The sequence below is a fragment of the Bombina bombina genome, chromosome 7 (assembly GCF_027579735.1).
Source record: "Bombina bombina isolate aBomBom1 chromosome 7, aBomBom1.pri, whole genome shotgun sequence".
NCBI classification, from domain to species: Eukaryota; Metazoa; Chordata; class Amphibia; order Anura; family Bombinatoridae; genus Bombina; species Bombina bombina.
Genome location: NC_069505.1, coordinates 552,784,918 through 552,806,695, shown reverse-complemented (window position 1 = coordinate 552,806,695; position 21,778 = coordinate 552,784,918). Strand labels below are relative to the sequence as shown.

At 40.8% G+C, this 21,778-nt stretch overlaps 1 protein-coding gene across 1 annotated transcript in view; it reads left to right on the top strand.

Annotated features, from left to right (window-relative positions):
* Positions 1 to 21,778, top strand: part of SYNGAP1 (synaptic Ras GTPase activating protein 1) — a 620,999-nt gene that overhangs the window by 573,755 nt on the left and 25,466 nt on the right. Inside the window, exon 17 of the mRNA XM_053721876.1 lies at positions 2,260 to 2,341. Within this exon, the coding sequence (XP_053577851.1) occupies positions 2,260 to 2,341 (82 nt within the window). The remainder of the gene's footprint in view (positions 1 to 2,259; positions 2,342 to 21,778) is intronic.

Here is a 21,778-nt window from a genome sequence, read left to right as displayed (position 1 = left end):
TTTACCACTAGTTTATATATATATATATATATATATATATATATATATCAGTGCTCTCCCCAGGACCTTTTTAGCGTTTGCACCACCCGGCTAATTTTACTGACCATCCAGCTAAAATTTTAGCCAATATTCAGCTAAAATTAGAATAATATTAAAAATGCCCCATTTTTATTGCACAATTTATCATTAAGGGCTCCCTGTATGAAGCAGCAAGAGCTATGTTACTATGTTACTGCCCATATGCAGCAAAGGCGGGCGGACAGCTTCGCAAGTTGAGAAACTGTCCACCTGCCTTTTAATATATGGGACCCTAAATACATTTATGTTAAAATATGCAATTAATTTGGAAAATATGTATATATATAAGGTGAATTATTTCTTTATTGGTGATATCACAACCATAAAACAGCGACGTTTCGGACCTACATGGTCCTTATTCATGCATAGTTTAAAAACATTAAAACACACATTTAAAAAGGGTGATTAAACCAATCCGGTTTCAGCTCACATTACTAATTGATTTAAACCCATACCTGTCCAGGTATGACAACCAAAATATTTACTTTTTCTATTAGCAGCCTCTAGTGGTGCCATGCTGAATGTCACCCCAGTTCAGTATCAAAATTTATAAAAACAAGTATAGATCATAGTCCCTATTCAGACCAAAAGGATATAAAGTATTTAATTTCTTAATCCACCTGACCTCTTTTTGTTTTAATTTAAGTTCTCTATCGCCTCCTCTCCTATGTATAGGAATATGATCAATTACTTGGAAGCGCAACTGACTGTATGTCCCATTTGAGTAAAATGTGCAGATACCGTAAAGACATATCTTTAGATTTTATAGATGCCTTATGCTGACTAAACCTGTCCCTTGCGGCTTGGGTGGTCTCTCCAATGTAACAAAGGCCACATGGACACTTAAGGAGATAGATTACATAGTTAGTTTGGCAAGTATATAGGCCATTAATAGTATACTGTTTACGTTTATCATTCTGTGCCAAAAATTTGCCCCTGATTATCGAATTACATTGGGCGCAATGGAGACATAGATAGCAACCCTTATTAGGAGTAGTCAAATAGTTAATCTCAGACATTTTAGTTGTACCCACATCTGCTCTCACTAAATTATCCCTGAGATTTCTCACTCGTCTATATGATGGCATAGGTGGTAATTTAAATGATTCCACCTCAGGATTAAATTTTAATAGTAAGTGCCAATGTTTCCTCACTGTTCTAAAAATGTGTTGGCTTCTCTGGCTATATTCCATAGTGAGCACTAATCTGTTTACACCATTTTTAGTTTTGGTTTTAATTTTGCTCTTGTCCAGATCTGTAATGTTTTTATTAATAATCTCCTGGTGATAACCCCTTTGGCAGAATTTATTTCCCATGGATTTTAATCTGTGTGGTAATCTATCTTGATCACTAACTATCCTCTTAGTGCGTAGTAACTGACTTCTTGGGATAGAATTGAACACTGTCTCCGGATGGATACTTTCATACCTTAAAAGGGTATTCCTATCTGTGGGTTTAGTATAAAGATCGGTGTTCAATTTATCATTTTGTATATATACAGTAGTATCGAGAAAATTAATCTCCTGTTTTGAATATGTCAATGTAAACCTGATGTTTGTCATAGAAGCATTAATATCTTCTACAAACTGCAATATATATATATATATATATAAATATATATATATATATATATAAAAACACGTTTATTTATGTGTATAAGCTCCTGAATGATTATGTGTACATTTTGACAAAAATAAAGCCCATATACTTTGTCCATTATTTACTCTAGATAGAATTAGGTATATCTGAAGAATGTATGGAATCAATTACTGCATTTATACTGATGTAAGGATATTCTACTGTTTTTCACATACATCCCTACTGTTAAAATATCGTACACTCAAATGATTTCTTCTTGGATTCCTTTTTGTTCTGGAATATATTTGCCGCCCCCAAATATTTGTTGAATTCTTAACTTTTTCCATTACGTGTCAACATGAGTACGCCAATACATACTGACCAATCATTGGTGCATACATTATGTGCACATTAGAGTACTTCTACAATTTTTAGAAGCATGTTTGTGGGTATAATTTTGGGAGTTTTTAAATTTAAATTGTTACATATAAGACATATGCCCCGTGTGTGATGTATTCATCTTGCTAGCTAAGAAAGGAACGGCACTCGGGGTACATTTACTTAGAGGTACTTTCAGCGGCCATGTTTGTTTTACTTTCCCAGGTTGATGCTGGTGGAGGAGGAGATCAGGAAGGATCACACACAAGAACCCATCGATATGAAGAGGAGACTTATCGAGGCTCAGGTGGAAATTACAATGTCATTGTGCCTTTTTGTGTCTCATTTCCATCACACCCTGTCTCTGTCTCTCATCCGAGGGCAAGAAAGAAAAATTGAAAGGTGAAGAAATGATAATATATTGAGTAGCAATATGTAACTGGAAGACTAGAGAGAAGGGGGATATAACTACAACATAAAGTGAGATAGGGGAAGGCAGATATGTTATATAAATTAATAGTAAACTGCAGTGTTTCTGAAGACTCGCCAGAAACACGGGCCCTCAAGCTCCATTCGGAGCTTGATAAATGAACCTCCTAGTAAAAAAGGAAGATATTTTACCTCAAAATGTATTCAGCTCTCCAGAGTAAGTTAACAGTTATACTTCAACTGCAAGTGGAAAAACAAACAAAAACAATAGCCAATCAGCATCAGTAGTGCTAAGGTCATCCTTTGCTTTGCTGTGATCATGAGATTTCATGCTAAACTTCCTTAAACTTAATAGGAAAATAACATGACTGTGCCTGCACATGCCAAATGCACGCTCCCTTGAAAGTCCTGGGACTAGCATCCTAATTGGGTGCTTAAAATCTCTGTACAGTGTGTGTGAATTTTAAGGCAAATATCTTCCTTTTTTACAGAGATACTCAGGTGATATTTTCTAGTCAGCTTTTTACAGCTATGCTGCATCACTTTCATGTGCTTAAACATTTGGGTATCATCTCCCTTTAACTAGAGCATGGGTGAAATAATCAGCTGATCAGTAACCATGGTTAGTAACCTGCTCTCACCCATCACCTGTGTTCTAGTTGAGCTAGAGTTGCTTCTAGTTGAGCTAGAGTTTCTTCTAGTTGAGCTAGAGTTGCTTCTAGTTGAGATAGAGTAGCTTCTAGTTGAGATAGAGTTGCTTCTAGTTGAGATAGAGTAGCTTCTAGTTGAGATAGAGTAGCTTCTAGTTGAGATAGAGTTGCTTCTAGTCAAGATAGAGTAGCTTCTAGTCGAGATAGAGTTGCTTCTAGTTGAGATAGAGTTGATTCTAGTTGAGATAGAGTTGTTTCTAGTTGAGATAGAGTTGCTTCTAGTTGAGATAGAGTAGCTTCTAGTTGAGATAGAGTTGGTTCTATTTGAGATAGAGTAGCTTCTAGTTGAGATAGAGTTGCTTCTAGTTGAGATAGAGTAGCTTCTAGTTGAGATAGAGTAGCTTCTAGTTGAGACAGAGTAGCTTCTAGTTGAGATAGAGTTGCTTCTAGTTGAGATAGAGTAGCTTCTAGTTGAGATAGAGTAGCTTCTAGTTGAGATAGAGTAGCTTCTAGTTGATATAGAGTTGCTTCTAGTTGAGATAGAGTAGCTTCTAGTTGAGATAGAGTTGCTTCTAGTTGAGATAGAGTAGCTTCTAGTTGAGATAGAGTTGCTTCTAGTTGAGATAGAGTAGCTTCTAGTTGAGATAGAGTAGCTTCTAGTTGAGATAGAGTAGCTTCTAGTTGAGATAGAGTTGCTTCTAGTTGAGATAGAGTAGCTTCTAGTTGGGATAGAGTTGCTTCTAGTTGAGATAGAGTAGCTTCTAGTTGAGATAGAGTTGTTTCTAGTTGAGATAGAGTAGCTTCTAGTTGAGATAGAGTTGCTTCTAGTTGAGATAGAGTTGCTTCTAGTTGAGATAGAGTTGCTTCTAGTTGAGATAGAGTAGCTTCTAGTTGAGATAGAGTAGCTTCTAGTTGAGATAGAGTTGCTTCTAGTTGAGATAGAGTTGCTACATTGGCCATGTTTTCCTGAACAGTTACACATGCTGGAGGGTGTGCAGAGAGGAACAAGCACTGTGCCCCTGGACATTACATGAAAAGCACTGTTGATGAGCCTCCCTGTGCACCCTGCAACATGTGTAACTGTCCAGGAAAACATGTCTAAGGTGGCAACTCTAAGATCAGATATCATGAAAACCTGGCCTGTTAGGGGTACTTGAGGGCTAGAGTTAAAGGGATAGTCTAGTCAAAATTAAAGTTTCATGATTCAGATAGAGCATGCAATTTTAAACAACTTTCTATTTTCTCCTGTTAAGTGTGGTCAGTCCACGGGTCATCATTACTTCTGGGATATTAACTCCTCCCCAACAGGAAGTGCAAGAGGATCACCCAAGCAGAGCTGCTATATAGCTCCTCCCCTCTACGTCACACCCAGTCATTCTCTTGCACCCAACTAATAGATAGGATGTGTGAGAGGACTGTGGTGATTATAATTAGTTTTTATATCTTCAATCAAAAGTTTGTTATTTTAAAACAGCACCGGAGTGTGTTGTTCCTTCTCAGGTAGAATTTGAAGAAGAATCTACCTGAGTTTTTTGTATGATTTTAGCCGGCGTAGTTAAGATCATTTTGCTGTTCTCGGCCATTCTGAGGAGTGAGGTAAACTTCAGATCAGGGGACAGCGGGCAGGTTCACCTGCAAAGAGGTATGTAGCAGTATATTATTTTCTGAGGAATGGAATTGACTGAGAAAATACTGCCAATACCGATATAATGTAAGTTCAGCCTTAAATGCAGTAGTAGCAACTGGTATCAGGCTGTTATGTTTATATGTTTACACTTCAGTATTCTGGGGAATGGCACTTCACTGGGATAATATTGTATGCATAAAACTTTTAGCCTAACTTGCAGTGGGAACGACTAGCAGCAGGCTTTTTAATGACACTTCATTTTATTTGATGTTAAACGTTTTGCTGGCATGTTAAATCGTTTATTTATCTGAGGTACTGGGTGAAAAATTGTTTTGGGCACTGTTTTTCCACTTGGCTGTCGTTTATTTTAATTTAAGACAGTTTACTGATCTTCCCTCACTGTTGTGTGTGAGGGGGAGGGGCCTATTTTGGCGCTTTTACTACGCATCAGAAATTCAGTCACAAGTCTGTTTTCTTCCCTGCATGATCCGGATCGTCTCTACAGAGCTCAAGGGTCTTCAAAAATTATTTTGAGGGAGGTAATCACTCACAGCAGACCTGTGAGATTGTGCTTTGACTGTGATAAAAAACGTTTATATTTTGTACATTTTTTCTGCTATTTAAGGGTTAGTTATCCATTACTAATGGGGGCAATCCTTTGCTAAATTGTGTTTTTACCGGGAAAAATTTGATTTTATAGTTTCTCCGGTTCATTGTTACTCAACTGTCATAATTTTTTTCTGTGCTTCTTAAAGGCACAGTACGTTTTTCATATTACTTGTAAATTGAGTTGAAAAGTATTTCCAAGTTTGCTAGTTTAATTGCTAGTGTGTTAAACATGTCTGACTCAGAGGAATATCTCTGTGCTATATGTGCTAAAGCCAAGGTGGAGCCCAATAGAAATTTATGTACTAATTGCATTGATGCTACTTTGAATAAAAGTCAATCTGTACAAATTGAACATCATTCACCAAACAATGAGGGGAAAGTTATGCCGACTAACTTGCCTCATGTGTCAGTACCTGCATCTCCCGCTCGGGAGGTGCGTGATATTGTAGCGCCGACTACTTCAGGGCGGCCATTACAAATCACATTACAGGACATGGCTAATGTTATGACTGAAGTTTTGTCTAAATTACCAGAACTTAGAGGTAAGCGAGATCACTCTGGGGTGAGAACAGAGTGCGCTGATAATAATAGGGCCATGTCAGATACTGCGTCACAATTTGCAGAACATGAGGACGGAGAGCTTCAATCTGCAGGTGACGGATCTGATCCCAATAGAGTGGATTCAGACATTTCAAACTTTAAGTTTAAGCTAGAAAACCTCCGTGTACTGCTAGGGGAGGTATTAGCGGCTCTGAATGATTGTAACACCGTTGCAATCCCAGAGAAATTATGTAGGCTGGATAGATACTATGCGGTACCGGCGAGTACTGACGTATTTCCTATACCTAAGAGGCTTACAGAGATAATTACTAAGGAGTGGGATAGGCTCGGTGTACCCTTTTCCCCCCCTCCTGTATTTAGAAAAATGTTTCCAATAGACGCCACCACACGGGACTTATGGCAGACGGTCCCTAAGGTGGAGGGAGCGGTTTCTACTCTGGCTAAGCGTACCACTATCCCGGTGGAGGATAGCTGTGCCTTTTCAGATCCAATGGATAAAAAATTAGAGGGTTACCTTAAGAAAATGTTTGTTCAACAAGGTTTTATATTGCAACCCCTTGCATGTATTGCGTCTGTCACGGCTGCGGCCGCTTTTTGGTCCGAGTCTCTGGAAGAGACTCTTGACTCAATAACTATAGATGAGATTTCAAACAAGCTTAAAACCCTTAAGCTAGCTAATTCATTTGTTTCAGATGCCGTAGTACATTTAACTAAACTTACGGCTAAGAATTCCGGATTCGCCATTCAGGCACGCAGAGCACTGTGGCTAGAATCCTGGTCAGCTGATGTTACTTCTAAATCTAAATTACTTAACATACCTTTCAAAGGGCAGACCTTATTCGGGCCCGGTTTGAAAGAAATTATCGCTGACATTACAGGAGGTAAAGGCCATGCCCTGCCTCAAGACAGAGCCAAACCTAGGGCTAGACAGTCTAATTTTCGTTCCTTTCATAATTTCAAGGCAGGAGCAGCATCAACTTCCTCTGCACCAAAACAGGAAGGAGCTGTTGCTCGCTACAGACAAGGCTGGAGACCTAACCAGTCCTGGAACAAGGGCAAGCAGGCCAGAAAACCTGCTGCTGCCCCTAAGACAGCATGAATTGAGGGCCCCCGATCCGGGAACGGATCTAGTGGGGGGCAGACTTTCTCTCTTCGCCCAGGCTTGGGCAAGAGATGTCCAGGATCCCTGGGCTTTAGAGATCATATCTCAGGGATATCTTCTGGACTTCAAAACCTCTCCCCCAAAAGGGAGATTTCATCTTTCAAGGTTGTCAACAGACCAAATAAAGAAAGAGGCGTTTCTACGCTGTGTACAAGATCTCTTACTAATGGGAGTGATCCACCCGGTTCCGCGGTCGGAGCACGGACAGGGGTTTTACTCAAATCTGTTTGTGGTTCCCAAGAAAGAAGGAACCTTCAGACCAATCTTGGATTTAAAGATCCTAAACAAATTCCTAAGAGTTCCATCGTTCAAAATGGAAACTATTCGGACAATCTTACCCATGATCCAAAAGGGTCAGTACATGACCACAGTGGATTTAAAGGACGCTTACCTTCACATACCGATTCACAAAGATCATTACCGGTATCTAAGGTTTGCCTTCCTAGACAGGCATTACCAGTTTGTAGCTCTTCCATTCGGATTGGCTACGGCTCCAAGAATCTTCACAAAGGTTCTGGGCGCTCTTCTGGCGGTACTAAGACCGCGAGGAATTTCGGTAGCTCCGTACCTAGACGACATTCTGATACAAGCTTCAAGCTTTCAAACTGCCAAGTCTCATACAGAGTTAGTACTGGCATTTCTAAGGTCGCATGGGTGGAAGGTGAACGAAAAGAAGAGTTCTCTCTTTCCACTCACAAGAGTTCCCTTCTTGGGGACTCTTATAGATTCTGTAGAAATGAAGATCTACCTGACAGAAGACAGGTTAACAAAGCTTCAAAATGCTTGCCGTGTCCTTCATTCCATTCAACACCCGTCAGTGGCTCAATGCATGGAGGTAATCGGCTTAATGGTAGCGGCAATGGACATAGTACCCTTTGCACGCCTACATCTCAGACCGCTGCAATTGTGCATGCTAAGTCAGTGGAATGGGGATTACTCAGATTTGTCCCCTACTCTGAATCTGGATCAAGAGACCAGAAATTCTCTTCTATGGTGGCTTTCTCGGCCACATCTGTCCAGGGGGATGCCATTCAGCAGGCCAGATTGGACAATTGTAACAACAGACGCCAGCCTACTAGGTTGGGGCGCTGTCTGGAATTCTCTGAAGGCTCAGGGATCATGGACTCAGGAGGAGAGTCTCCTTCCAATAAACATTCTGGAATTGAGAGCAGTTCTCAATGCCCTTCTGGCTTGGCCCCAGTTAACAACTCGGGGGTTCATCAGGTTTCAGTCGGACAACATCACGACTGTAGCTTACATCAACCATCAAGGAGGGACAAGAAGCTCCCTAGCGATGATGGAAGTATCAAAGATAATTCGCTGGGCAGAGTCTCACTCTTGCCACCTGTCAGCAATCCACATCCCGGGAGTGGAGAACTGGGAGGCGGATTTCCTAAGTCGTCAGACTTTTCATCCGGGGGAGTGGGAACTTCATCCGGAGGTCTTTGCCCAAATACTTCGACGTTGGGGCAAACCAGAGATAGATCTCATGGCGTCTCGACAGAACGCCAAGCTTCCTTGTTACGGGTCCAGATCCAGGGACCCGGGAGCGGTCCTGGTAGATGCTTTGACAGCACCTTGGACCTTCGGGATGGCTTATGTGTTTCCACCCTTCCCAATGCTTCCTCGATTGATTTCCAGAATCAAACAGGAGAGAGCATCGGTGATTCTAATAGCGCCCGCGTGGCCACGCAGGACCTGGTATGCAGATCTAGTGGACATGTCATCCTGTCCACCTTGGTCTCTGCCTCTGAGACAGGACCTTCTGATCCAGGGTCCTTTCAAACATCAAAATCTAATTTCTCTGAAGCTGACTGCTTGGAAATTGAACGCTTGATTTTATCAAAACGTGGATTTTCTGAGTCAGTAATTGATACCTTAATACAGGCTAGGAAGCCTGTTACCAGAAAGATTTACCATAAAATATGGCGTAAATACTTACATTGGTGCGAATCCAAGAGTTACTCATGGAGTAAGGTTAGGATTCCTAGGATATTGTCTTTTCTACAAGAAGGTTTAGAAAAGGGTTTATCCGCTAGTTCCTTAAAGGGACAGATCTCAGCTCTGTCCATTTTTTTACACAAACGTCTGTCAGAAGTTCCAGACGTTCAGGCTTTTTGTCAGGCTTTGTCCAGGATTAAGCCTGTGTTTAAAACTGTTGCTCCACCATGGAGTTTAAACTTAGTTCTTAACGTTTTACAGGGTGTTCCGTTTGAACCCCTTCATTCCATTGATATCAAATTGTTATCTTGGAAAGTTCTGTTTTTAATGGCTATTTCCTCGGCACGAAGAGTCTCTGAGTTATCGGCCTTACATTGTGATTCTCCTTATCTGATTTTTCATTCAGACAAGGTAGTTCTGCGTACTAAACCTGGGTTCTTACCTAAGGTGGTCACTAATAGGAATATCAATCAAGAGATTGTTGTTCCATCATTGTGTCCTAATCCTTCTTCAAAGAAGGAACGACTTCTACACAATCTAGATGTAGTCCGTGCCCTGAAATTTTATTTACAGGCAACTAAAGATTTTCGACAAACTTCTTCCCTGTTTGTCGTTTATTCTGGACAGAGGAGAGGTCAAAAAGCTTCTGCTACCTCTCTCTCTTTTTGGCTTCGTAGCATAATACGTTTAGCTTATGAGACTGCTGGACAGCAGCCTCCTGAAAGAATTACAGCTCATTCTACTAGAGCTGTGGCTTCCACTTGGGCCTTTAAGAATGAGGCCTCTGTTGAACAGATTTGCAAGGCTGCAACTTGGTCTTCTCTTCATACTTTTTCCAAATTTTACAAATTTGACACTTTTGCTTCTTCGGAGGCTGTTTTTGGGAGAAAGGTTCTTCAGGCAGTGGTTCCTTCCGTATAAAGATCCTGCCTGTCCCTCCCGTCATCCGTGTACTTTAGCTTTGGTATTGGTATCCCAGAAGTAATGATGACCTGTGGACTGACCACACTTAACAGGAGAAAACATAATTTATGCTTACCTGATAAATTCCTTTCTCCTGTAGTGTGGTCAGTCCACGGCCCGCCCTGTTTTTTATGGCAGGTCTAAATTTTTAAATTATACTCCAGTCACCCCTGCACCCTTTAGCTTCTCCTTTCTCGTTGGTTCTCGGTCGAATGACTGGGTGTGACGTAGAGGGGAGGAGCTATATAGTAGCTCTGCTTGGGTGATCCTCTTGCACTTCCTGTTGGGGAGGAGTTAATATCCCAGAAGTAATGATGACCCGTGGACTGACCACACTACAGGAGAAAGGAATTTATCAGGTAAGCATAAATTATGTTTTACTCCTTTTATCAATTTGTCTTCATTATCTTGCTATCTTTATTTCAAAAAGCAGTAATGTAAGCTTATTTTTGGTTCAGAACCTGGGTAGCACTTGCTGATTGGTGGCTACGTTTAGACATTTTCAGTGTATCCACTGCCCTTAGATAAATAAGAGAGCAGACATCTTTTGAACTTCAAGTTGCATTCTGTCATTCTGAGTATGGACAAAACTGACTTACCATTTCTCTTGCATTCACTGATCACTAAGTCAGCTCATGTTACTCTTGAAGATTTATGACATCAAGCCAGATATGCCTTCCTTTAGAAACCTCAGCCTCCTTGTAGGACTGTGCAAGAATGTTATCCATTTACAAGAGCACTAGATAGCAACACAATTTTCCTGCCATGTATGTATTGTATTGGGTACTTGTATGTATTGGGTACTTGTAAAGCACGGCTAATCACCCATAAGGGTCTCAAGGCGCTGCTCATTTTATCAACCTCGGAAGGATGAAAGGCTGAGTGGACCTTGCCGGGGATCGAACATGCAACCCTTGGGTTGCTACAGAGCTCAGCCACAGTGCCTTAGCATGCTGAGCTATCTGTAGTGCTCCAGATGCCTACCTAGGTATCTCTTCAACACAGAATATCACGGAAACAAAGCAAATTTGATAATAGAAGTAAATTGGAAACTTTTAAAAAATTGTATGTTCTGTCTGAATCACAAAATAACTTTTTGGGTTTCATATCCCTTTAAGTTTAAAAATAAATAAATAAATAAATAAAAGTGATGAATACATATTGTATTGATTTCAGTATAAGCCACTGATTAGAGCTTTTTTTAATTACAACAATGAAACAAACTGTTTTATATCCCTTTAAGTAGAGAATGAAACCCAAATTGTTTTTTTTTAATTATTCAGAAAGAGCATACAATTTAAACAAATGTTTCCAATTGACTTCTATGATCAAATTGACTTTATTCTCATGCTATTCTTTGTTGAAGAGTAGGTAGAGTGCACGTCTATAGGGATATTTGTCATCAGTTTTGCAGGAAAGCTCTTTGGCATTAGATGGCAGAAGTGTTTGCAATGTACAACATTGTTAAAAAAATTCATGCAAAATGCTGCCGTACACTGTTCCAGACACATGCCCGATCCTAAGCGTACCAAGATGGTGTCTTCTTATTGGCTCAGCTCCCTATAGTACATTGCTACCTTTTCAACAAAGGGTACAAAAGAGAATGAAGTCAATTTGATCTAATAAGTTCATTTTATAGGTGATTAAAATTTTATGCTCTCTCTGAATTGTGACAGAAACAGTTTGGGTTTCATGATCCATGAACTAAATTGTGAGGGAGGAACTGGAGAGGGATACAAATATGAAATAAGCTGTCAGGATGAAATTGGGGGTAACAACGTTTTAAGAAAACAAACGCAGAATTGGAGGTACTAAAGGGTATAAAGTAGTTTGCAGTGGGGGTTTGGAGATGAAGGATATAAAGTAAATTTAAAATAGGAATTATTAAAGTAGTGAAAGGCAATAAACAAATTGCAAAGGGGGATTGACAGTAGAGAAGAAAGTTAAAGAATGTTCAAAATCGAAATGTGCGTGGGTGCATTTTAATTTAAAGGGATAGTCCAGTCAAAATTAAACGTTCATGATTCAGATAGAGTTTGCAATTTTAAGCAACTTTCTAATTACTCCTATTAGCAATTTTTCTTCATTCTCTTGGTATCTTTATTAGAAAAGGCAGGAATGTAAGCATAGGAGACGGCCTATTTTTGGTTTAGCACCTGGGTAGCGCTTTTTAATTGGTGTCTAAATGTAGCCACCAATTGGCAAGCATTACCCAGATGCTGAACCAAAAATGGGCTAGCTTCTAAGCTTACATTCAAATAAAGATAGCAAGAGAACAAAGAAAAATTGATAATAGGAGTAAATTAGAAAGTTGCTTAAACTTGCTGCTCTATCTGAATCATGAAAGTTTAATTGTGACTAGACTATGGGGCCTATCTATCAAGCTCTGGACGGAGCTTGAGGCCCCATGTTTCTGCGAGCCTGCAGGCTCGCCAGAAATACCAGTTATGAAGCAGCGGTCACATAGACCGCTGCTCCATAACCTGTCCGCCTGCTCTGAGCAGGCGGACAGACATCGCCGTAATTCAACCCGATCGAGTACGATCGGGTTGATTGACACCCCCCTGCTGGTGGCCGATTGGCCGCGAGTCTGCAGGGGGCGGTGTTGCACCAGCAGCTCTTGTGAGCTGCTGATGCAATGCTGAATACAGAGAGATTATTGCTCTCCGCATTCAGCGATGTCTGTTGGACCTGATCCGCACTGTCCGACAGACATTTGTTGAATAGGCCTCAATTTCTTTAAAGATGAACATTTTTGCAAAATACTTCTAGTAGCACAAACGCTCCGAGTAAATGTTATTTTTCAGCGGCATATGCGCATGTGCTGTAAGGGCCTGTGAATCAGTGTTTGAATACTGGTGCACAGTGCCTTCACAGCATATGTGCGTATGCCAATGGGAAAAGTTATACTTTTTACTGAAAGCATTTTTGCTACTGGAAGTATATTGCAAAAATGCTTCTATATAAAATTGAAATGCACTCACGCACTTCTCAGTATTGACCATTCTATCTAAATTAAATTGCAAACATGAAATGGGGAGGGGGGGTGTGACAGATAATTGAGTATTTTGTAAAGGTTGGTTTTGGAAGTAATCTGTAATGGTGGAATGGGGGGGGGGTAGAAAATGGTAATTAAAGGGATTGTAAAAATTGAATTCCCCATAAAATGGTTAATTATATACAGTGAAACAAAATTGCAATGCACTTTTATTGTTTTGCAAATTTTCCTGTTATTTAACACTGAATATTGTAGGTTTTCTACTTCCCCCAGAGAGGATGAAGTGCTTTTTGTGGAATGCAGAATCCTGAGCCCCCTACATTCTGCATGCTGATTGGTTGATATATGTCCTTAATAGGCAAAGGAGATATAATTTACAACACTGAAGGCTAGATTACCAGTGAAGTGCTATTTAGCGCTCCTACTCGCTTGTTAACATTGCAAGCTAACCCAACAGGAGTTATGAAAATGTCACATTCCAATGTTCTTCACATACAGAACAATGCCATTTTTATTGTAAATACATATTTATATATATATATATATATATATATATATATATATATATATATATATATATATATATATACCTGTATATCTATTCCTATACATATATATAGCTATAGATATATATATACCTATACCTGTATATCTATTCCTATACATATATATAGCTATAGATATGTATTTGACAATGGTAAAGTGTTTCAAACTGAACTAAAAACTAAAAAGAGTGTCAAATAATAATAAAATGTGACGGGAACCCAAACCATAATATACAAACCAAAGTTATTTAATGAGGTATAATCATAGTCTGCATGTACAAACAGCGGAGTGATTCCTTAAAGAGAATTAAAGAACCAATCCATAGTGTGAAACTGTTGGATAATGCTATTAAGACAGGTAAAGTCATACTAATCATGTTTAAAGGGGCTTCAACAGCTCTATAGTATGCGCTCAATACAACACCCAATGTATAACAGGATACACAGTGATTATGGAAGCTGAATACACAAATATAACAGGCTAAACAAATTATCACTAAGGGTCTAAGTACTTGCCAGCAATAACACTATAGTGTTCTTCAGTCTGTCACAGTAAGACCGTAGTGTAATCACACCCGTACCGTACTTTGACTCCAACCCTCCTCTCGATCAGCCGGTGTTACAAAGTTTCCTCCGACGTACGTTTCACTATTAACATACGGGTGAAACTCAAAAAATTAGAATCGTGCAAAAGTTAATTTATTTCACTAATGCAATTTAAAAGGTGAAACTAATATATGAGATAGACTCATTACATGCAAAGCAAGATAGTTCAAGCCATGATTTGTCATAATTGTGATGATTATGGCTTACAGCTCATGAAAACCCCAAATCCACAATTTTAGAAAATTTGAATAATGTGAAAAGGTGCGATATTCTAGGCTCAAAGTGTCCCACTCTAATCAGCTAATTAAGCCATAACACCTGCAAAGGGTTCCTGAGCCTTTAAATGGTCTCTCAGTCTGGTTCAGTAGGAATCACAATCATGGGAAAGACTGCTGACCTAACAGTTGTGCAGAAAACCATCATTGACACCCTCAATAAGGAGGAAAAGCCTCAAAAGATAATTGCAAAAGAAGTTGGATGTTCCCAAAGTGCTGTATCAAAGCACATTAATAGAAAGTTAAGTGGAAGGGAAAAGTGTGGAAGAAAAAGGTGCACAAGCAGCAGGGATGACCGCAGCCTGGAGAGGATTGTCAGGAAAAGGCCATTCAAAAGTGTTGGGGACTTTCACAAGAACCACCACACACAGACGGATCCTGCACATGGGCTTCAAATGTTGTATTCCTCTTGTCAAGCCACTCCTGAACAACAATCAACATCAGAAGCGTCTTACCTGGGCTAAAGATAAACAGACCTGGTCTGTTGCTCAGTGGTCCAAAGTCCTCTTTTCTAATGAGAGCAAATTTTGCATTTCATTTGCAAACCAAGGACCCATAGGCCCCAAGTTATCAAGGTCTGTCGGACCTGATCCGACAGTGCGGATCAGGTCCGACAGACCTCGCTGAATACGGTGAGCAATACGCTTGCCATATTCAGCATTGCACCAGCAGCTCACAACGCCGCCCCCTGCAGACTCGCCGCCAGAAGGGGGGTGTCAGTCAACCCGATCATACTCGATCGGGTTGATTTCCGGCGATGTCTGTCCGCCTGCTCAGAGCAGACGGACAGGTTATGGAGCAGCGGTCTTTGTGACCGCTGCTTCATAACTGCTGTTTCTGGCGAGTCTGAAGACTCGCCAGAAACAGGGGCCATCAAGCTCCTTACGGAGCTTGTTAAATAGAGGCCAGAGTGTGGAGGAAGAATGGAGAGGCACACACTGCAAGATGCTTGAAGTCCAGTGTGAAGTTTCCACCGTCTGTGTTGATTTGGGGAGCCATGTGATCTGCTGGTGTTGGTCCACTGTGCTTCATTAAGTCCAGGGTCAACGCAGCCGTCTACCAGGAGATTTTGGAGCACTTCATGCTTCCTTCCGCAGACAAGCTCTATGGGGATGCTGACATAATTTTCCAGTAGGACTTGGCACCTGCCCACACTGCCAAAAGCACCAAAATCTGGTTCAATTACCGTGGGATTACTGTGCTTGATTGGCCAGCAAACTCGTCTGACTTGAACCCCATAGAGAATCTATGGGGCATTGCCAAGAAAAAGATGAGAGACATGAGACCGAACAATGCAGAAGAGCTGAAGGCCGCTATTGAAGCATCCTGGTCTTCCATAACACCTCAGCAGTGCCACAGGCTGATAGCTTCCATGCCACGCCGCATTGAGGCAGTAATTGCTGCAAAAGGGGCCCAAACCAAGTACTGAGTACATACAGTATGCATGCTTATACTTTTCAGAGGTCCGATATTGTTCTACAGGTATGTACAATCCTTGTTTTATGGATTGCATGTAATATTCTAATTTTCTGAGATTGTGGATTTGGGGTTTTCATGAGCTGTAAGCTATAATCATCACAATTATGACAAATCACGGCTGGAATTATCTTGCTTTGCATGTAATGAGTCTATTTCATATATTAGTTTCACCTTTTAAGTTGCATTAGTGAAATAAATGAACTTTTGCACAATATTCTAATTTTTCGAGTTTCACCTGTATAGCTTTTTCAAGCTCCTAGAAAATATTGTACTTTTTATTATTAAATATATATATTTCTATATTTATCTGATACAACGTACATTATCCTGCAAGTGAAGAAAATTGGAATGTGAAATATGTACAATACATATACAGTAAAAACATAACTATTTAAATTCATATGTATAAACACATATATATATATATATATATATATATATATACATACATACTTATTTAGACATATGTACTGTATGTATGTATCTCTATGTTAAAGCCCTTTGCAGGCTTTTTCTTTTCTAACACCTGGGACCTCATATCTTTGAGCCCTTATAATTTAAAATAATTTTTTTTTATCAGACACTGTTATTTTGAGTGTAACTGTACATTTAAATGTATTTTTGATCTGTTTTGTCACTTTTTTGTCTAACGTAACTCATAATATGAGCGCTATTTCCGTGGCACGAAAAGAAAAACGCGTGCCACTCGTAATCTAGCCATAAAGGGGGTTCTCAGCGGGCATGTCCCTGGTCTGCAAAAATATACACATTTTCCTAACAAATTAGCATTTTAAATGCTTGTGAAACCTGAATTTTTTTTGTAGATTGTTTGCAATCCATTCATTTACTTCTGATGTATATATGTATGTATATATATATATATATATATATATATATATATATATATATATATATATAAAATTACTTCAATATCCTTTTTAAGAAAATTAAAAATGGGTATTGGAGGGAATTACGTAAATTCCAAAGTGTGGACTTGGATGTAGAGGGGGCAAAAAAGTCAAATGTAAGAACAATTGTAGGCTAAGAAGAACATTAAGGAAATGGTGAGGTGGTATTTAGAGGAAGACATTCATTAAAATAAGGCAGAACATTTATTAAATTGTAATTGGGGACGTGGAGGATGAGAAGTAGACTACAAGGGGAGATTGGAGATAGATATGGGCAGGTAGAAGGGTGACTTCTACACTCACACAATTGGTTGTGTTTGCTTGTGCAGTCATAAATTTTGGCAGCAGATACCTCCTCACTTTCTTGAATGTGATTTGACTTGTTCCCTACCTGGGAACCTTTTTCTTCTCCACTGGAGACCATTATGTAAATTGCTATAGGGGATTTAGCCAAAAAGAAGGACAATAAATAAATTGTGAGGTGAAAAAAAACATGTCTGACAGAAATGTGTGAAATAACAAAGTAGGTAGAAATGGTAGGATAAAACATGGAAGACAAAAATGGATAATAAATGAGTTTTTAAGAAGCAGTTACAAGGAAGATGAAAGGGAAAGACGCATACAATCACATGTCCTGTCTGTATCACCTCATGGCCATCAAATAAAGTGATAGAGTTTATATATAACCTACACCTGGGAGTAAATTCTACCCCAAATGACAATTCAACAGTTTTATAGACAAACATGTTCATATGGGTTTTTCCATCTAAAGGGGAGAAGAGTCCACTGCTTCATTCATCACTTGTGGGAAATAAGAACCTGGCCACCAGGAGGAGGCAAGGACACCCCAGCCAAAGGCTTAAAGGGACAGTATACTGAAAAATAGTTTTTCCCTTAATGTGTTTACAATTGCTTTTTTTTAACAACTACAGAGTAAAAAAAATATGAAAATTAGCTTTTTAAGGTTTATTTATGTATATTAAAGCTCTGATTTTGTGTTTTGAAACCACAACCTAATAAAGAGGGTTGAGCTTGTAGGTATAATCATATCTCATTACTTTATCACATTGTGTACATATACCTGCTTCTTTATCTTATATCTGTCCATAAAACAATCACCAATACTTGGAGAGAACAATGGAAAATCAACATTGTATTACCTTATCTCTGCTATATCCCACTGGGAGTGTAATTTATTCTGCTGGCTGTGTTTACAAAGCTTATCTATAGCTTGGACCTGCGGCCACAAACTTTCAGAATAGGTGGGGATACCACATGCTAAATCAACTATTTCAAATGCCAATATAAGGGTAAAGGAGCTACTTGTAAACAATTGAATACACTCCAGCAGGTAAAGTGGATCATTGGGAACAAATTAAAGGGGAGAAATATTTTGAGTAAACTGTCCCTTTAAATACCTCCCCCGCTTCCCTCATCCCCCAGTCATTCTTTGCCCTTCGTCACAGGAGGATGGCAGAGAAGTGTGGGAAGATTCGGAGTAGTCTCTTATGGAGGGTAGTACTATTTGCAATGAGACTGGAGTTTTAAGTAGTCCTGCCAGCCTCTCAGTGACAGCATGGGTGAATGTTAGAGTCCGGAGATGCAGGGGGAGTTCTTCTGCAAAACCATCCCGACTCATATTAACAGCTCCTTAAGCAATCAGCGTTGACGAGTTTCGCTGCCTGCTTTTATTCTCTCAAGTCCATGTCAGAAGCGACACTACTAACCTGTCACACTTGAAGGGGCGTGTTCCTGTTCCACAGCGTTGATTCTGGTAGGATCGTTTCATTATATATATATGTGATAACGCAGTTATATCTGTATAGAATCTAGGGTAATACCCTCGGAAGGGGATTATGGAACAGGGGAGATTTTAATATACATGATAATGCTTATTGTGTTTTTTACTGCACTTGTGTGAGATGAGGCTCTGTCAGTGTGGAACAGTTAGAGAGAGATTGAGGCAGGCTTTTTTGGTGCGTCTCTCGCTCAGTGCAGGGGCGGTCCTGCATGGTACTCCATGTGACTAGGTGTGGCCTCAGTAACTTCCTCTTTCTCAACCTGTGTTCGTAAGAGACAAAAGTTGTTTCTTGTACTCCGGGTCATAGGAGGTGGTTAGTGCCCTGGCCATTAGGATATAAAGGTACCATTTAGGGGCGTATTAAGGCATAGGCCAACAAGGCCGGTGCCTAGTGTGACAGATTGGAGGGGGCGGCAATTTGGAGGGGATGTGGCATGGCAGCAGATAGCGGAAGCATGGCGGCACCTTTTGTGTGTTAAGTCAGTGTGTGAGACTGTACAAAACAGCAGCCAGTCAGCAGTGAGCAGCTGGGAGTGAGTGAGCCGGGGCCTCAATGGAGCGTCCTGCACACGCGGAGTGACTAGTCACATGGGCTCCTCCCTCTGTCGCAACTCTCAATCAGAGCTGGTTTGGCCCACCAGGCCAATGGTGCAGAGTGATTGTACAACACAGCAGGCAGTCAAAAGTGAGCAGCTTGGAGGGAATGAGCCGAGGCCGTGACGGAGCGCCCTGCATACCCGGAGTGACTAGTCACATGGGCTTCCTCTGTCACAACTCTCAATCAGGGTCGGTTTGACCCACCAGCAGCCAGTCAGCAGTGAGCAGCTGGGAGGGAGTTAGCTGAGGCCGTGATGGAGTGCCCTGCACACGCAGAGCTCTGACCATGCCAACTGTAAGTTAGTACATTGGGGGTGAATCGGCTGCTGTCTGGGCTTGCTATATCTATGTGAATGCACTGCAACCAACTTACAAGTGACACTTGCGACTGTGGGTCTGTGTACTGTGTTTCTGACTTAGAAAATGCCACTCCAAGGCACTAGTAGTGGCACTGTGGCAGCCAATATACAGTGCATTAGGTGCCATATAAAATATATTTTGTCCCTGCAGTAGGTGCTATAGTGTTGTATAAAAATACATTATGTACCTGCATTAGGTGCTATATAAAATATATTGTGTCCCCCTGCTTTAGGTGCTATATAAAATATATTGTCCCTGCTTTAAGTGCTATATAAAATATATTGTGTCCCTGCTTTAGGTGTTATGAAAAAATATATACAGTTTCCCTGCAGTAGGTGTGTTGTATAAAATATACTGTGTTCCTGCAGTGGGTGTTATATAAAATATACTATGACCCTCTATTTGGTGTCATATAAATGATATTGTGTCCCTTTATTGGGTCTTAAAAAGAAATTGATGTGTGTGTTTGCGTGTATATATATTTCTGTGTATCCATGTATTTATGTATGTGTGTGTGCAAGTGTTTTGCAAGCCCTGGTGAAGATTTACTATAGAAATGCCATGAAAATAAAAAAAAATGTTATGGCCAAAAATTGCCTAAAACAGGGGAGGGTGCAGCACAAAGCTTAAATACTCCACTGGTGCCATTTAATCAATAATCAAGTCCGTAATAAAGGCGCAAGCTATGGAGGACTCTGATATGTTGGAGGATACTCCTTCCTGATCTAAACCTACTAATTGTGTATATTGTGTGGAGGTTCCGGTGGAACCGCCATTACAGCTCTTTTCTACATGTTATGACAATATTACTATTTCTTGAAAGAATAAAGTATTTAGTACAACTGAGCCGTCCACCCCTGAGGGTTCTCCGTCCCGCGAGTGCGTTCCCTACAAGCATCTCCGATTATACAAGCAGTTCCCCAGGACACTACTAATCCTCCCGTGGGTGGGGTCCTTTGGCCTCTAGACTTCGCTGATCAGTTGCATGCGGCGGTTTCTGGGGCCATAAATGCGATGCCTCGTCCTACTAGGCACAAGTGGAAGGTACGGCACTGCTATCCGTCTCAGAGGTCTTCAACTCCGCTGGATATCTCAGACAGATTATCCGCAGAGGAAGGCAACTCAGATTTTTCGGAGGAGGCCGCTTCTGAGTCGGAATCGGCTACCTCTAGACCGGAGACCGGAGGAACCAGATTTCAAATTTAAGATGGAACATTTGTATTTCCTGCTGAAGGAAGTGCTTGCTAGGCTGGAGGTTCCAGAACTGAAACTACTGGAGGAACCTTCAATCCCTAAATTGGATAGGGTTTACGAGGACAGGGTAGTGCCCCAGGCCTTCCCGGTTCTTATAAAAAGGGCAAACATTAATAAAAATGAATGGTAGAAACTGGGTTCGCCCTTTTCTCCCTCATCTTCTTTTAAGAAGCTTTTCCCCGTTCCATACGCACAGCTTGAACTGTGGGGAACCGTCCCTAAGGTGGCCACGCTCGCTAAGAGAACGACCATTCCGCTTGAGGATAGCTCCTCTTTTAAGGAACCAATGGATAAAAAGATGGAGTCCATGTTGCGGAAGATGTTTCAACTGACGGGGTTCGTTTTCCGGTGGCGGATGGTGCGGCTACCTATTGGTGTGGAGACCCCCCTCGAGGAGATTTTGGATTGAATCAAAGCCTTAAGGGTAGTGCATTCGTTCATCTGTGATGCCAACATGCAGATTATTCGCTTGAATGCTAAGACGTCAGGGTTTTCTGTTTTAGCCCTCAGGGCTCTGTGGCTAAAATCATGGTCTGCTGACATGACATCTAAGTCTCGCTTGCTTTCCCCCCATTCAAGGGGAAGGTTTTGTTTGGCCCAGGCCTGGATTCCATCATATCTACAGTCACGGGCGGCAAGGGTGCCTTCTTACCTCAGGATAAGAAAGCCAAACCTAAGGGATCTACTTTTTGTCCCTTTCATACAGACAAGTCTCAGCGCCAGCAGCCTTCCGCAAAATCTGACAAATCCAAGGGATCTTGGAAGCCAGCAAACTCTTGGAATAAGTCCAAGCAAAACAAGAAGCCCGCCGAGTCAAAATCGTCATGAAGGGGCAGCCCCCGACCCGTCCTTGGACCAGGTAGGGGGCAGACTATCTGTCTTTGCTGGGGCCTGGAGGGGAGAGGTTACAGACCCTTGGATCCTGGAGGTCATTGCCCAGGGGTACAGGATAGGTTTGAAATCGTATATTCCCAGGGGC